Source organism: Poecile atricapillus, chromosome 35, assembly GCF_030490865.1.
Source record: "Poecile atricapillus isolate bPoeAtr1 chromosome 35, bPoeAtr1.hap1, whole genome shotgun sequence".
Taxonomy (NCBI): domain Eukaryota; kingdom Metazoa; phylum Chordata; class Aves; order Passeriformes; family Paridae; genus Poecile; species Poecile atricapillus.
Window position 1 is genome coordinate 1,915,103 of NC_081283.1, and position 12,825 is coordinate 1,927,927.

The 12,825-nt window shown below is 62.9% G+C and overlaps 1 protein-coding gene across 3 annotated transcripts in view; it reads right to left on the reverse strand.

Moving 5' to 3' along the window:
* LRP1 (LDL receptor related protein 1) overlaps positions 1 to 12,825 on the reverse strand; it is a 90,823-nt gene that overhangs the window by 34,443 nt on the left and 43,555 nt on the right. For all 3 annotated transcript variants that reach the window (XR_009280200.1, XM_058860999.1, XM_058860998.1), the window contains exons 11-30: positions 11,916 to 12,152; positions 11,599 to 11,779; positions 11,260 to 11,482; positions 10,445 to 10,634; positions 9,980 to 10,105; positions 9,741 to 9,881; positions 9,355 to 9,480; positions 9,002 to 9,118; positions 8,811 to 8,891; positions 4,960 to 5,127; positions 4,520 to 4,702; positions 3,921 to 4,121; positions 3,187 to 3,432; positions 2,804 to 3,001; positions 1,993 to 2,197; positions 1,746 to 1,910; positions 1,212 to 1,456; positions 830 to 961; positions 521 to 748; positions 198 to 372 (exon numbers count right to left, since the gene is read on the reverse strand). Coding sequence is in view for 2 of the 3 variants with exons in the window: in XM_058860999.1 (XP_058716982.1) it covers positions 198 to 372; positions 521 to 748; positions 830 to 961; positions 1,212 to 1,456; positions 1,746 to 1,910; positions 1,993 to 2,197; positions 2,804 to 3,001; positions 3,187 to 3,432; positions 3,921 to 4,121; positions 4,520 to 4,702; positions 4,960 to 5,127; positions 8,811 to 8,891; positions 9,002 to 9,118; positions 9,355 to 9,480; positions 9,741 to 9,881; positions 9,980 to 10,105; positions 10,445 to 10,634; positions 11,260 to 11,482; positions 11,599 to 11,779; positions 11,916 to 12,152 (3,568 nt within the window). In the remaining variant the exon portion in view is untranslated. The remainder of the gene's footprint in view (positions 1 to 197; positions 373 to 520; positions 749 to 829; positions 962 to 1,211; positions 1,457 to 1,745; positions 1,911 to 1,992; positions 2,198 to 2,803; positions 3,002 to 3,186; positions 3,433 to 3,920; positions 4,122 to 4,519; positions 4,703 to 4,959; positions 5,128 to 8,810; positions 8,892 to 9,001; positions 9,119 to 9,354; positions 9,481 to 9,740; positions 9,882 to 9,979; positions 10,106 to 10,444; positions 10,635 to 11,259; positions 11,483 to 11,598; positions 11,780 to 11,915; positions 12,153 to 12,825) is intronic.

The following is a 12,825-nucleotide window of genomic DNA, read 5'->3' on the forward strand; positions in this document are numbered from 1 at the left end:
CACCCTGGTGGGTGCACACTTATCACAGCTCCCCTTTGCACACGCGTGTACGGACACACAGCACAGCCCCACGTGCTGTGACACTGCTCCTACACGGTGACACACAGGGACAGGCCCCGTTCTCTCCCTGTCACACACGTGCACAGTCACACACACACCCGAGCCTGCACACACACCTCCTTCCCCTCAGCACTCACCCCCGCAGCGGGTGCACCACCAGGCAGTGGGGCTTGTCCAGCCCCTGGATCACGGCGTTCTTGAAGGAGCCGTCCAGCCTGGCCACGTTGATCTGCTTCTTGTTGGCGTCGTAGCTGGTCCAGAAGAGGTTTCTGGAAACCCAATCCACGGAGAGGCCGTGAGCGTTGGGCAGGTCTGCAAGGGAACGGAGACGGGAGCTCGTCAGCTGTGAGGACGGGGCTGCCATGATGCTCAGATGAAGAGGAAGGGCCAATCTCCGAGAGCTGAAGGCTCTGGAGGGCTGGGGATCCCAGTTGTGGGAGCGATGATCCCCCTCACCAACCTGCAGAGACGACGGTCTCCACGCCGGTGCCGTTGATGAAGGCTCTCTTGATGGTCTGGGTGCGGACATCTGACCAGTAAATCCGCTGCTCCAGAGCGTCGTAGTCCACCACGGTGACGTTGTCGATGTCGGGCACGGTGAAGGAGATGATGTAGTTGTAGTAGGGGTTGTCGATGTCCACGCCCCGGATCTCCATCTGCCGCGCGTACAGCAGGAACTTCTTAAACTCTGGGAGGAGAAGAAGGGCAGCGGTGGGATCCGGCTCCGGAGCAGCTGCTCATCCCCCCGGCTCCCCAGGCAGACCCCTACCATAGCAGGTGGTGTTGTCCTTGTCCAGCTTCATGAGGTGGGGGCAGGCACAGGACAAGGTGCGGTTGTAATTGATGAGGCAGAGGTGGGAACACGGCCCTTTGCCGCCGTTGGCTTCGCAGGGATTAGGAGCTGCAAAGGGGACAGGACTCAGTGACATCCCAGCCCTTGGGGACACTCACCCAGGAGGCCCCAAGAGCTGCAGCCCCCCCCAGACCCTGCCTGCCCCATGGAGCATCACCCTCATCACCTGATGGGGCAAAGGGGCAGCCACAGGGATGAGAGCAGCATCCACCTGCTGCTCCGAGTGGGTGTGGGTGCAGACCGAGTGCCAGTGCCACCCCTCGTGGTGCCCCCAGCCCGTCCCCACAGCTGCACTCACCCAGGGGCTGCCGGGAGGGGTGATACACCTGCAGGTCAAAGGGCTGCGTGTTGGTCCTCTGAACCACGGTCACATTGTGCCCCGTCCACTTGTTGGCCTTGGCCAAGGTGTTGGTACGCCAGTCGGTCCAGTACACCTCCCCCCCGTACAGGGTGACAGCGAAGGGGTGGGACAGGTACTCGTGTCCCCGCAGCACCTCGATGTGCCCCGTCCCATCGTACAGGGCCGAGTAGATGGCATCCGACCTGTGCCAGGGGGAGATGAGGGTGAGGGAGGTGGGGAGGGGGCACCACGGGGTCTTTAACCCAACAGCAACAACCAGCAGGGTCCAAGCAGCTGTGGGACAGCTGCTGATTTACACCAGGACCCACGGAGGAGAAAAGCCAGAGCAAGGTTGGCGGGTGCTGGGGACACAAACAGACCCCAGAGTGTGAAGGCTTCTCGCTCCCAGCCCAGCACAACGCTGGAGCACGGGGAAGATCCAGAGTGGGAGGGACAGAGAGGGGGAGACACAGGGAGGTGTCCTGGCCCTACCTGGCATCGATCCAGAGGATCCGCTTCTCCAGGTAGTCGACAGTGAGCCCGTTGGGCCATCCCCCCGAGCCCGTCTCCTTGTGGATGGTGCGTCGGCCCGCGCCGCTCATGGAGGCGGCCTCGATGCGGGGCAGGCTGGCGTCCCAGTCCGTCCAGAACAGGATCCTGCCAGGAGGGACCGTGAGCAAGGACAGGAGCCCGTGGCCTCGTCCCCTGCGAGATCCCGCGCTGTCCCCTCCCGTCTCACCCGTAGCGAGGGTCCAGGGCGATGGCGCGGGGGTGCTCGATGTCCCCGGCCAGCAGCGTGGTCCTCATGGTGCCATCCAGCTTGGCCACCTCGATCTGGTCCAGGTTGCTCTCCACCCAGTAGATGTTACCAGCGATCCAGTCCACGGCCAGTCCCTCGGGGGTGGCCAGGCCATACTGGATCACCACCTCAAAGCTGGTCAGAGCTGTGGGGCACAAGGTGAGGGTTCAGGCTGGTGCCCCTTCCCCAGCCCACCCAGCACCACCACCCCCGTGTCCTCACCAGCTCCACCCAGCTCAGCTGGGGTTGATCGTGGGGGGACGTGTCCTCCTCAAACAGGGCCTGAACCACCCCTGTCCATGGTCCAAACCCCAAAGGGCTCAGCACCCCCTATCCATTATCAGACCCCAAAGGGCTCAGCCCCCATCCATTATCAGACCCCAAAGGGCTCAGCACCATCCACAGTTCAGACTCCAAAGGGCTCAGCACCATCCACAGTTCACACCCCAAAGGTCACAGCACCCATCCATGACCCAGGACCCCAAGGGCTCAGCCCCCCATCCCTAGTCCTGGCCCTGGGCTCCAGCAGGAGCAGCACTGATGGGGAGGGTGTCCTCTCTGTGCCCAGCTGCTGGGCTGCAATTACCAGCAGGGAAGCGCTGGGAATGCTAATTAACTACTGCATAATGAGAGCAGAACAGGCTCACTATCAGGGCTGTGGGCATCACCATGGGGTGCCACGGAATCACTGACCCCAGACCTGCACCCCTGCTTTTCTTCCAACCAGCCCCCCCACCCCCAGGCTCCTCACCCCCGTTCTCCAGCAGCTTCCCCCTGTAGATCTTGTCCTCCACCACGTCGGTCCAGTACAGGGAGCTCTGGTTGAGGTGGAAGTCCAGGGCGATGGTGTTGCGCAGCCCCGGCACCAGGACGCTGTAGTCCCCCCGGTGCAGGTCGATGCGCCGGATCTCGTGGCGGTTGGAGAAGATGATGAACGGCTTGAAGGGGTCTGGGGGAAGCAGGGCAGGGTCAGAGGGGCAGGGACAAGGCAGGGCATGCTGCACCCAGCCCCAGCTACACCGTCAGCACACAGATCCCACCAGCAGCCAGCCACATCCATCAGCACATGAGAGGACAAACCCCACTGAAGCAGCTGGGGGGCTGCTACCAGCCCCTGGAGCCCCCAAAACACACCCAGGCTGCGGCAGCTCTCGCCATCAGGCTCCAGCATCCAGCCCTCGTAGCAGGAGCACTTGACATTGTACTTGTCCTGCTCGCACTTCTGGCTGCACTTGAGGTGCTTGGCACAGTAGCTCTGGATCTGGCAGGTCTTGTTGTCAGCACCCAGCTCCATGCCCAGGGGACAGGAGCACACGATGCCCTCGCCAGGGGCCACCGTGCAGTTGTGGCTGCAGCCGCCGTTGTTGAGAGAACACTGGTCTGTGGGGACAGGACATGCTCGTCACCTCCTTGTCTCACTCTCAGGTCACCCCATGTCCCCACTCCCGGGTCACCCCATGTCCCCACTCCCACGTCACCCCATGTCCCCACTCCTGGGTCACCCTGTGTCCCCACTCCCAGGTCACCCTGTGCCCCCACACCTGGGTCACCCCAGGTCCCCACGCCCAGTTCACCCCGTGTCCCCACTCCCAGGTCACCTCCTCGTCCCACTCCCAGGTCACCCCATGTCCCCACTCCTGGGTCACCCTGTGTCCCCACTCCTGGGTCACCCTGTGCCCCCACTCCCAAGTCACCCCAGGTCCCCACTCCCAGGTCACCCCGTGTCCCCATGCCCAGGTCACCCCATGTCCCCACTCCTGGGTCACCCCGTGTCCCCACTCCAGGTCACCCCATGTCCCCACACCTGGGTCACCCCATGTCCCCACTCCCACGTCACCCCATGTCCCCACGCCCAGCCCCGCGCTCACCGCAGAGCTCGCCCTCGTCGGAGCCGTCGCCGCAGTCGTCGGAGCCGTCGCAGAGCTTCTCGGGGGGCAGGCAGATGGAGGTGTTGTTGGCACAGGTGTGCGAGGGGGGTTTGCACACCAGGGACTCGCAGTTCTCCTCGTCAGAGTTGTCCTCGCAGTCGCTGTCCCCGTCACAGACCCAGGCCTTGCTGATGCACCGGGCTGACGGGGAGGGAAGGGGGCAGAGCAGAACCAGAAGGGATGTTATTCCAGGAATTTCCAGATTTTACCTCATGCACAGAGGGAATGGGGGTGTTTGAGTAGCTCAGGGCTCCCCAAAAGTTGAACCAGAGCTGGTCCAGACGGGACAGGTCAGGGAGAGCCTAGGGGGACACTGGGGGCTCAGAGGGTCAGTCCCATAACTGGTGTCCTTCCACCCTTGTCCCCAACCCACCAAAGTGTCTCCCAGCCCCTTCCTCAGAAAAGGGGAGAAGGGATCTGAGGATGGCACCATCCATCAGGATCATGGTTCACGGGTTGGCCACTGGTGTTTCCCCATTATCCCGGCACCGAGGACAGTCCAGCACCCCCAGCTGGGATCCCCTGCCCCCTGCTCTCACCCGAGTCCTTGCAGCCAAATTTGACGTTGGGGTCGCAGACGTGGGTGACCCCCTCGCAGTTCTTCTCGTCGCTGGAGTCCATGCAGTCCGTGTCACCGTCACAGCGCCAGCGCATGGGGATGCACAGCCCGTCCAGCCGGCACTGGAACTCGTCCGTGTGGCAGCCCCCGGGCGGGCGTGTGGCTGTGGGGAGGGCACTGCTCACTGCCTGCACCCCACAGAGCCGGGGGGCTCCAGGACTGGGCAGGGACCAGGCCTTCAGCCAGCAGAGAAACAGCTGGAAGCACCCAGAGGCACGGGAAGGGGATCTGGGCACTGAGTGTGGGCAGAGAAGGCTGCAGAATTCCCTGTCTGGAAGCAGGGCGGCTCTGCCCGAGGCGGGGTTTGGCTCTTTGGGCAATGCCTGTGGTTTGGGGTCCCTCCCGTGCCCTGGGGCTCACCCTGGTTGGTGCAGTTGGCGTGGGTCTCGTCGCTGTAGTCGCCGCAGTCGTTGTCCCCGTCACAGGTCCAGTGCACGGGGATGCAGCGCCCGCTGTTGCACTTGAACTGGTTGCTGGAGCAGGAGTGGCTGCAGCCGGCCTCGTCGCTGTTGTCCCCGCAGTCGTTGTCTGCAGAGGGAAAGGGGGCGGGCAGGGGGTCAGCAGGGGCCCGGCCAGGAGGGGCTGGCAGGAGGGAGGACAGCAGAGACCCCTGGAAGCGGGGAACAACAGGCACCGGACAGACCACGCCGGCAGACGGGACGTGGGGTGACTGCAGCCCCTCAGCGCCGGCGGTGGGACCCCCGCCATGGGCTGGAGACCCCCGGCCCCCCCACCCCACAGCACCAGCAGCACACAGAGAAAATGAAACACAGAAACTGCATAGATCAGCCATGAACCTGGGGGGGCCTGGGTGCCTGGCACCACAGGGGGCTCCACTCCGGGGGGAGCGGGGCTGGGGGACGGGCGCTCCTTTGGGGGTGCACCCATGGGGAGGGGGGCTGGGGCAGCCAATTGGGGGGGTTGGATTGTCTGGAGGAAACCCCCACGCCTGCTGTGGGCAGGGAGAGGTTTGGTCTGAGGGTACCTGGACACTGGCAATGCAGCCCCTCTGCCTGCCTGGCACGGGGGCCTGGCCTGGGCACCACCACAGCGCTCTGCTGGGGATGCCCCACCTGAGACTGGCCAAGGGAGTTCTCTTCCTGGAGCCTCAGGATGGGCACAAGGACGATGGCACTGATGGGGACAATGGCACTGATGGGGACAGTGGCACTGATGGGGATGATGGCACTGATGGGGACAATGGCACTGATGAGGATGATGGCACTGATGGGGACGATGGCACTGATGGGGATGATGGCACTGATGGGGATGATGGCACTGATGGGGATGATGGCGCTGATGGGGACGATGGCACTGATGGGGACGATGGCACTGATGGGGATGATGGCACTGATGGGGATGATGGCACTGATGGGGACGATGGCACTGATGGGGACGATGGCACTGATGGGGATGATGGCACTGATGGGGATGATGGCACTGATGAGGATGATGACACTGATGGGGATGATGGCACTGATGGGGATGATGGCGCTGATGGGGACAGTGGCACTGATGGGGACAATGGCACTGATGAGGATGATGACACTGATGGGGATGATGGCACTGATGGGGATGATGGCGCTGATGGGGACAGTGGCACTGATGGGGACAATGGCACTGATGGGGACAGTGGCACTGATGGGGACAGTGGCACTGATGGAGACAATGGCATTGATGAGGATGATGGCACTGATGGAGACAGTGGCACTGATGAGGATGATGCCACTGATGAGGATGATGGCACTGAAGGGGATGATGGCACTGATGGAGACAGTGGCACTGATGGGGACAGTGGCACTGATGGAGACAGTGGCACTGATGGGGATGATGGCACTGATGGGGACAGTGGCACTGAGGAGGATAATGGCACTAATAGGGACAATGACACTGATGGGGACAGTGGCACTGATGGGGATGATGGCACTATGGGGACAGTGGCACTGAGGAGGATAATGGCACTAATAGGGACAATGACACTGATAGGGACAGTGGCACTGATGGGGATGATGGCACTGATGGGGACAGTGGCACTGATGGGGACAATGGCATTGCTAGCTGCCACGTGGCCTCAGCAGCAGCTCAGCTCCTGCACCTGCAACCCTTGACCTCTCCTGGCTCCCACCAAGAGGAGCTTCCTGAGCAGCTCTGCTCGGTGAGCTGGGACAACAGCGGCTCCCTGGCACCTGGCACATCCCTCGTGCTGCTGGGGAGCTGGGGGACATTGCCAGAGACACAGGGGACATTGCTGCAGGGGAAAGGGCATCACCACAGGCACCAGGGGCACCAGGGGCATTGCCAGAGACACCAGGGGCATCACCACAGGCACCAGGGGCATAGCCAGAGACACAGGGGACATTGCTGCAGGGGAAAGGGCATCACCACAGGCACCAGGGGCACCAGGGGCATTGCCAGAGGCACCAGGAACATCACCATAGGCACCAGAGGAATCACCACAGGCACCAGGGGCATTGCCACAGGCACCAGGGGCATCACCACAGGCACCAGGGGCATTGCCACAGGCACCAGGGGCATTGCCACAGGCAGCAGGGTCATTTCCAGAGACACAGGGGCGTTGCCACAGGCACCAGGGCCATTGCCAGAGGCACCAGGGGCATTTCCACAGGCACCAGGGGCATTGCCAGAGGCACCAGGGGCATTTCCACAGGCACCAGGGGCATTGCCAGAGGCACCAGGGGCATTGCCAGAGGCACAGGGGCATTGACAGAGGCACCAGGGGCATTGCCAGAGACACCAGGGGCATTGCCAGAGGCACCAGGGGCATTGCCAGAGACACCAGGGGCATTTCCACAGGCACCAGGGACATCACCACAGGCACCAGGGGCATTGCCAGAGACACCAGGGGCATTTCCACAGGCACCAGGGACATCACCACAGGCACCAGGGGCATTGCCAGAGACACCAGGGGCATTTCCACAGGCACCAGGGACATCACCACAGGCACCAGGGGCATTGCCAGAGGCACCAGGGGCATTGCCAGAGACACAGGGGCATTGCCAGAGGCACCAGGGGCATTGTCAGAGGCACCAGGGGCATTGCCAGAGGCACAGGGGCATTGCCACAGGCACCAGGGGCATTGCCAGAGACACAGGGGTGTTGCCAGAGAGGACAGGGGGCATTGCCAGTGTCCGGAGCCCCCAGGGCTCGCAGCCCTCTGGAGGGGGCAGGTCTGGGGGCTCGGGGGGCCAGGTGGGGGTCTGGTGCATGTTGATCTATGCACTAACCGGTAGGCTTTGGACAGTTCTTTTCGTCAGAGCCATCCCCACAATCTTTTTCTGAAACACAGAACCACCAGACAGGAGCGTGGGCACGGTGACAAACACAACACAGCACAGTGACAAACAGGGCACACGCACAGCGGGCGGCACAGAGACGCCGGGACGTGGACACGGACATGGACACGGACACACAGAGGCACCGGGCAGCCTGGGAGGCGAGACCAGAGGCAGCGCAGGGGGCTGGGGGAGTGGGGGGCAGCAGGGGTGGGGGTACCCCCGTGGTGCTGCAGCTCCCTAACCCTGCATGAGGAGCTCCACGGCCTGGCTGCCACAGTGGGGGATCCCAGGAGAAGGGACCATCCCTTGGCAGGGCCAGCTCCAAGGGAGCTCGGGAAGACTCCAGGGAGAGCCCTGCACCCACAGCTCTGCTCAGCCAGGCGCCAGCGCCTCGCCTGCTCTGAAGACACTAATTATTCCTAACAAGGCAGAGCAGCTCAAAGACTGATATAAACTTGTGGGAAAGGAAAGCAACCTTGGGGCAAACCCTCTGTCCCAGGCCTGGCTCTGGAAAGATCCAAGGACAGACGGGAACTGGCTGGGAGAGCTCTCCTGCCTTCCCTGGGGCTGCAGGACCTGGCTCAGCCCCGCTGGCAGCTCTGGCCATGCCACACTTGGTTCCAGCACCAGGGGACGGTTTTGGAAACCTTGCAAAGGATGCCAAGGTCTGGAAAAATCCCTGCTGGGTTATTCCTGCAGCTCTCCATGCCCCAGCACAGCCAAGGGAAATACAGAGCTGGGGGCTGCAGGATGGGCTCAGCTCTGGCTCACGCCCGCTCCCCTTGGGGGCTGGGCTCTGCCCTTCAGCACACGCTGAGAACTGGCCCAAATTGCCAAAATGGGGTCCCTGCCAGGCTGCACCCCCTCCTCGGGTCTCGCCATCCCCTCAGGAGCACCCCAAGGCCGGGTCCTCACCGTTGTCACAGCGCCAGTTGATGTTGATGCAGCGCCCGTTGTTGCAGGTGAACTGTGTCAGGGGGAAGCAGGTCGGGTAGGCTGCGGAGGAGGCAGAGGCACCGTCAGCACCTCGTGTGCACCCCAACCCTCAGAGCCCCGGGGAGCACCCTGCGCTCCCAGTGCCCCCAGTGCTCCCAGTCCCAGCTCACCACACGAGGCAGACTCGTCAGAGCGGTCCCCGCAGTCATCGTCCAGGTCACACGTCCAGGAGATGGGGATGCAGCGGCCGCTGGCGCAGGAGAACTGGTTGGGGGAGCAGGTCCGGGCTGGCCAGGAGGGACAGATGGAGTGTTAGTGGTGCCTTGTTTTGCCAGGGGAAGGTGGGGGACAATCCCCTGGCTCCTGCGAGGTCCAGGTGCAAAGCCAAGGTGCAGGCACACGTGAGACCCCAAAACCTCACGCTGCAGCCAAGGTGCAGGCACACATGAGACTCCAAAAGCTCAGGCTGTGGCTCAACGTGAGCTCTCCCGCAACTCCCTTGAGGACAAGGCAGGGTCCTCACCTGAGCAGGTGGAGTTGGACTCGTCCTCGTTGTTCCCACAGTCGTTGTCCCCGTCGCAGAGCCAGCGGTTGGGGATGCAGCGGTTGTTCTTGCACTTGAAGCGGTCTGAAGGGCAGGTGTGCTGGTCTGGGGGGGGAAACCACACTCAGGACCTGCCCCTCATCCCACCCCATCCCTCCTCTGTGTCCAACAAAGAGAAAAACTGGGACAGAAAAGGGCTGGAGCCTCAAACTCGAAAATCTCAACATTTTCCTCCTGTACCTCCTCCTCTCCTCGAGTTGGAGAGGGGACAGAGGGGTTCTGGCTACCTGACCCTGCCCCAATCACTGCCCCCACATCTGGGAGAGCCTCAGCCCAAATCCCACGGTGCAGGAGGGGTCACGCACGGCAGAGCTCGGGGGCTTCATCGCTGTTGTCCAGGCAGTCGTTGTCCCCGTCGCATTTCCAGCGCTCCTGGATGCAGCGGTTGTTCTTGCAGGCGAACTCCCCGGGCTGGCACTGCGGCGGGGGGACGTAGGATGGATTGGCTGCCAAAGGGAAAGCGCAGGAAGGATTTTAACCAGGTGACCAAGCGCAGCTTCCCATGGGGAAAGAGAGGCCCCAGGAGGTTCCCAGGGCAGCCTACCCTGGCAGGTGACAGAGTCCGGCCCCAGGATCTGGTCCTCGGCACAGGCGCACTGACGGCCCCGGGGGGTGGCCAGGCACAGGCTGCTGCAGCCCCCGTTGTTGACACGGCATTTGTTGGAGCCCACTGCAGAGAAAAGGGGTGAGGAGATGGCACCTCAGTGCCCAGAGACCCCTCCAGAGCCACGGGGGTGCTGCAAACCCCCAGCCCCCTGGACTCCCTCAACAGCAGCCACACTTGGAAGCCAGCTGGAGACCCCAGGTGAGGCCACAGGGACCCCTGAGGGGACACAGAGCCTGATGGAATTCGGGAAGGAAAAAGAATGAAGGCTGGAAGGGCAGGGCACAAGCAACAGAGAAGAAAACCAAGGAGCACGGGGACGGTAAAAGGAAGCAAAAAGAGGCAGGGGGCTGCTCAGGCAGCTCAGACCCATCCCTGCAAGGCCAGCCCCTCGTGCCCTCGCACCTTGCTGCTGCTGCGCGTCGTACATGCGGATCTCGAAGATGGGCGGGCGCTCGTTGCGGAGCAGGCTCACGGCCTTGGAGGCCTGGTCCAGCCGGTAGATGCTGCCGCTGCGGTACTCGGTCCAGAACAGAAAATTGCTGTAGTGGCACAGCCCAAAGGCGTGGTTCAGCTCCGGGCCCTCGTACACGATCTGCGGGTGTGGGGAGGAGAGGCTCCGTTAGCTGGGATGGGAACTGGGGGACAGGGACAGGGACAGGGACAGGGACAGGGACAGGGACAGGACAGGGACAGGGATGAGGACAGGGACAGGGACAGGGACAGGGACAGGACAGGGACAGGGACAGGAATGAGACTGAGACAGGGACAGGGACAGGGACAGGGACAGGGACAGGGACAGGGATGAGGACAAGGACAGGGACAGGAATGAGACTGAGACAGGGACAGGGACAGGGACAGGGACAGGGACAGGGATGAGACTGAGACAGGGACAGGGACAGGGACAGGGACAGGGACAGGGATGAGGACAGGGACAGGGACAGGGACAGGGACAGGGACAGGGACAGGACAGGGACAGGGACAGGGATGAGGACAAGGACAGGGACAGGGACAGGGACAGGGATGAGGACAGGGATGAGGACAGGGACAGGGGCAGGGACAGGGACAGGGACAGGCACAGGGACAGGGACAGAGATGAGGACAAGGACAGGGACAGGGACAGGGACAGAGTGATGGAAGGGGACAGGAGAGAGGCCACAGCTTGGCTGCCCCAGTGCAGTGTGTGATCAGTGTCCCAGGGCCACGGGACCCCCACTCACCTTCCGCTCGGTGCCATTGAGATAAACCATCTCGATGCGGTCGTAGAAAGCATCCACCCAGTACAGGATCTTGGCTGGGATGTCCAGGCTCAGCCCGTTGGGCCACAGGACGGTCTTGGAGGTGATGAAGATGTTGCGGTTGGAACCATCCATCCAGGCCCTCTCGATCTTGCCCCTCTTGCTGTCCTTGGGATCCTCCTCCCAGTCTGTCCAGTACATCCACCTGCCACGGACACTGAGCTGAGCCCTGGCCTGGCCACCACAGCTCGTGACAAAACCCAGCCACGTCCCCATGGCTGTGGCCCTGCCAGCCAGCCCTGCCCACCCAGGCACCCGCACCCATTCAGGGGATCCACCACGATGGCGCGGGGATGCGTCATCTTCCCCTCGATCAGCGTCTTCCGTGTCTGGGCAGCCTTTTCCAGCCGTGCCACGCTGATGGTCTTCTTGGGGCCGTCATCTGTCCAGTACAGGTTGTTCCCCATCCAGTCCACGGCGATCCCCTCCACATTGTGGATGCCTTTGGGGGAAAAGCGGAGTGGGTTTGTCACCAGCCAGCAGCAACAGCCCCAAACGGTGCCTGATCCTGACCCAGAGCGATGGGGATGATGGACACCCGGCCCCAGGGGCACAGGCCAGGCCCCCCGGCCACGCACCGTCCTTCAGGATGGTCTCTCGCTCCGTGCCGTCAATCTTCTGGCGCCCGATGAGGTAGCTGGTGGTGTCGGCGAAGTAGATGAAGCCGGTCTCAGCGTGGAAGTCCAGGGCCCGGGGGTTCATGAGGTTCTCGATGGGGATCATGTGCTCATCCGGCACCTTGGCACCCATGTCCATCCCTCGGATGATGCCGGGACGCCCCTTCCCGTACACCAGGAACAGCTCGTGCTCGGGCTCTGTGCAGAGACAGGGACAGCTGTGGCCACCAGCAGGGCTGGGGTAGTGCCATGGGGCAGTGCCATGGGGACAGTGCCATGGGGACAGTGCCATGGGGACAGTGACACAGGGGCAGTGCCATGGGGGCAGTGCCATGGGACAGTGACACAGGGGCAGTGCCATGGGGCAGTGCCATGGGGACAGTGACACAGGGGCAGTGCCATGGGGCAGTGCTATGGGGACAGTGCCATGGGGACAATGACACAGGGGCAGTGCCATGGGGCAGTGTAATGGGGCAGTGCTATGGGGCAGTGCTATGGGGCAGTGCCATGGGGACAGTGCCATGGGGACAGTGACACAGGGGCAGTGCCAGGGGGACAGTGCCATGGGGACAGTGCCATGGGGACAGTGACACAGGGGCAGTGCCATGGGGCAGTGCCATGGGGACAGTGACACAGGGGCAGTGCCATGGGGACAGTGCTATGGGGACAGTGACACAGGGGCAGTGCCATGGGGGCAGTGCTATGGGGCAGTGCCACAGGGGCAGTGTAATGGGAGCAGTGCCATGGGGGCAGAGCTATGGGGACAATGACACAGGGGCAGTGCCATGGGGCAGTGCCATGGGGACAATGACACAGGGACAGTGCCATGGGGGCAGAGCTATGGGGCAGTGCCATGGGGACAATGACACAG